Source organism: Epinephelus moara, chromosome 12, assembly GCF_006386435.1.
Source record: "Epinephelus moara isolate mb chromosome 12, YSFRI_EMoa_1.0, whole genome shotgun sequence".
NCBI lineage: Eukaryota > Metazoa > Chordata > Actinopteri > Perciformes > Serranidae > Epinephelus > Epinephelus moara.
Window position 1 is genome coordinate 38,593,103 of NC_065517.1, and position 3,734 is coordinate 38,596,836.

A 3,734-nucleotide genomic window follows, 5' to 3' on the forward strand; every position below is an offset into this window, starting at 1 on the left:
AGGCCTAACCGCCATATGGATTTTTACTAAACTTGGTAGATATGTAGAACAGGACGCCTCAAGGTGACTGGAGAAATTTAACTCTAATTGGCAACTGGGTGGCGCTATAACAACAGAAAAATGCTTCAAAATGGCTAAAATGCGACCGATCGCTGTGGCTCCCCCTGTGGACCAATGTTGCTGTTTTTTCTAATTTTTGGTATGACTAAGTCATGGTATGGTATGCTGTACATAATCATGGAAACTGTCAGTGTGTCACTCTGTCTGTCCCACGTTTTTCTACTCACTGACATGGTCAATCTACTGCACTTTCAATAAAGCAATCGTACTATCAAATTCACAAAAACTCTGTCTGAATACATTGCTCTTCTTAATGGGTTCAGTTGACTATTTAATCTGCAATTTCCCATGACCTGTATCCCAAACACACACCATGTGAAACTGTACATGTCGCTACCTGTCGCTGTCTGCACATACCAGACCAAAAGTAAAAAAAAAAATTGCTCTTTTTCTCCTGTTAGGAGAGAAACCCTTCATGTGCGAGGCCTGTGGGAAAAGCTTTGCCTCTAAAGAATACCTGAGACACCACTCAAACATCCACACTGGGTCCAAGCCATACAAGTGTGAAGACTGCGGTCGAGGCTTCGCTCAGAGGAACTCCCTCCACCAGCATTTAAAGATACACACAGGTAAATGTATAAATCGCTGATGTATTACGGCTGAAAAACCTGTTTCTTGTTGGTCTGGCCTTCCTTACTATCCTCCTCTGTTTACACACAGTGTTTTATTTGTTGTTTCCTCTCTGCTGACTGTTAGGTGAGCGTCCGTACAGCTGTAAAGACTGTGACAAGCAGTTCACCCAGCTCAACGCCCTCCAGCGGCACCAGCGTATTCACACAGGAGAGAAGCCCTACATGTGTGGTCTTTGTAGACGCACTTTTACGGACAAGTCCACCCTTCGCAGGCACACTATGGTGAGCAGCACTTATCTCACTGTGGTGTGTTTTTCAATTGTAAAGGTACAGTGTTGATGAAACACACTGTGGCAGGATTTATTTAACCATGATCAAAAAAAGAATGTTATTAAAGGAAAACTTGACCTCCCAAATGACCATTTGTATGCTGGACGTGAACAAAGTATGTGCATGTTTATAACCTGATACGTTGTGTTCAAAGTACTTTGACCCATCAGACTGCTGTGAAAATAACAAGCTCTTTCAACATTCAGATTCACGACTCAGATGCTCCCTGGAAAACCTACCTAGTGGTGCTGGAAGGAAATGTGGAAGATAAGAAATCTAAAAGTCCCACCAAGGGAAAGACGGACAAAGCAGGAGCAAAAGAGAAAAAGAGCACTGCTAGAAAAAGTGGTGGTGCTGCTCCTGCTGTTGAAACTGGTACTGCTGGCGGTCCTGTTAAAACCAGCGCCGACTCCTTCATGGTGCCGTCTGAGCCAGTCACTCTCCCATCTGAATGGACCAGTCATGGGGCCATTGCTCTGGTCAGCCACGGCGCGCTCGGCGGGATCACGGTCATCCACACTGACATACCACCTGGGACTCAGCTCCAGCCCATTGTAACCACTGACAGCACAGGGGCCAGCGTCATCTCCTTAGACGGATCAGCCATCCCTGTCCCCTTCTCCATACCAGTGTCCATGGCTCACACGATCCCCCTGTGCTCTGAGGCGTCCTCCACCTCTCTCTCCATACCCACTCTCTCAGTTCCTGTTTCTGGCACGTTGGCGTCAGTCTCAGAGATCCCAACTGTTTCTACGTCATCCGTCCTGGAAGCTGCCGCCTCTCAGACCATTTTGGCTCCAGTTTCAGAGGCTAGAGACACTTCTGAGGTGGATATATCACAGCCTGATATTCAGACTGTAGTTGTCGGGGACGATATTTGTGGAGGAGAACAAAATGCTGCTGTCATAAGTGACGGAGAGCAGAGGACAGCAGATAACCCCTCAGGTGAACCTGAAGGGGCCTCAGCTGAAGACGCTGTGTAGAAAATGCATGTGAATAGAAATAATCTTATCTGGGTGTGGGGGATTTAAAATCCCACTACAACCCTGCTTTTCATGTTATTTCAGGAATTTACTGTGGCATTTGCAGTGTGTGAATGTGTGGTCGGACCATGTGATGTGTCGTCATTATTATGATCTAAAGTCCAGTGTTTCGTCTACAGACCTGGATGTGATGTTCAGTGTTTGTCACACTCTTTTGGAATGTGAAGGTATTATTAAAAATTATGAGAATCTGCTGTGCTTCAGTCACGTGTTTCAAATATAAAACTATATTAAATCTACAACCAATAATGAACGGGCCCTCGCACCCCCACACATGTAGGTAGTGTTGGCGGGGTCCTGGTAGATGTGGCTGTGCATTCCTGCAACTGTGCACACGACTTAAGGCTCATTTATACTCCGTTTGTATATGAAAATAGGTATGTCCTTTTCAAACATTGTACACCTCAACCCCCTCATGCTTTTATGCATCCTTTATGATGGCATAAATACAGCCAATAGATGGCACTAGAGGGCGGAGTCTAAAGTTTCTGACAACAATCGAACCAGGCGACAGTCAAGGAGGTCATAATGTTGTAGGCGCGTGTGTATGTTATACCAATCAATCGTAAACCCACAGCACACTCCTGCTAGTCAGCAATTAGCATACATCCCCACCCATGAATAGCCAGTGACCACCATATATGGAGGTGATAATAACTCTGGGAAGGTACATCCTGTCGACCTGCGAACATGCCGCAAACAAAGAAAGAGAAAAAGTAAAACTTTCCTGATGCTGAGATTGAATTTATTTTAAGTGAAGTGGAGCTGAGAAAAAATATTTTCTTCTGTTAGTAGGCCTGGTGGTGTGACAGTGACAGGTGAATGAACAACCTGGGAAGAGGTAACAGCTGCTGTTAATGCCGTTAAAGATTTTTATATTTATATTATGTCATTATGGCCGAGCACTGTAATGTGGGCATTGCTCAGGGTTAGTTTGTTTGTACAAGACCATACATACGTATACATTATGATATACGCGGAGTAGAAAATAAAGTTTTGTCTCCAGTGAATTATAATTTTGATATTTGAGTCATTCCATGAAAATGGTACAATTTGAGTCCCTCTGACCTTTTTAGGTGTATTTTATCTATTGGGTCACCAAAATCTATTTTCAACAGCTTTATATATAGATTGAAATGTCTCCTTTAAAAAACACATCAAGTAAATTTTATCTTTATATGAGAAATTATATTGTCTTTTCAGTCGACACTACCTATTTTGTCATGTCCCTCATGGCCTTTGATGAAAGTGTACTTGGAATATTACTAATAAAACTAGAAAAAAGTCCAACATTTTGATAAACATAAACATTTATTTATGCTTTTTTGCTGGTAATGATTTTTTTCCAAAATAAATTGATAACTACTCCATACCCATTGGCAGCTTTGTCACCTTCTACCTATGCCAATCCTCAATGCCTATGTGCAGTTTCACATAGATTGACCACGTCAGTGAGTAGAAAGACGTGGGACAGACAGAATGACTGACTGACAGAATGACACACTGACAGTTTCCATTATTATGTACAGCATACTATACCATGACTTAGTCATACCAAAAATTAGAGATGGAAAAAAACAACAACAACATTGGTCCACAGGGGGAGCCACAGCGATCGGTCGCATTTTAGCCATTTTGAAGCATTTTTCTGTTGTTATAGCGCCACCCA

General features: G+C 43.0%; 1 protein-coding gene across 2 annotated transcripts in view; it reads left to right on the forward strand.

Annotated features, from left to right (window-relative positions):
- Positions 1 to 2,257, forward strand: part of gzf1 (GDNF-inducible zinc finger protein 1) — a 7,060-nt gene extending 4,803 nt beyond the window's left edge. For both annotated transcript variants that reach the window (XM_050058429.1, XM_050058430.1), the window contains exons 6-8: positions 522 to 689; positions 817 to 974; positions 1,229 to 2,257. In XM_050058429.1, the coding sequence (XP_049914386.1) occupies positions 522 to 689; positions 817 to 974; positions 1,229 to 2,005 (1,103 nt within the window). In that variant the 3' untranslated portion in view covers positions 2,006 to 2,257. The remainder of the gene's footprint in view (positions 1 to 521; positions 690 to 816; positions 975 to 1,228) is intronic.
- The last annotated feature ends 1,477 nt before the right edge of the window (positions 2,258 to 3,734 follow it).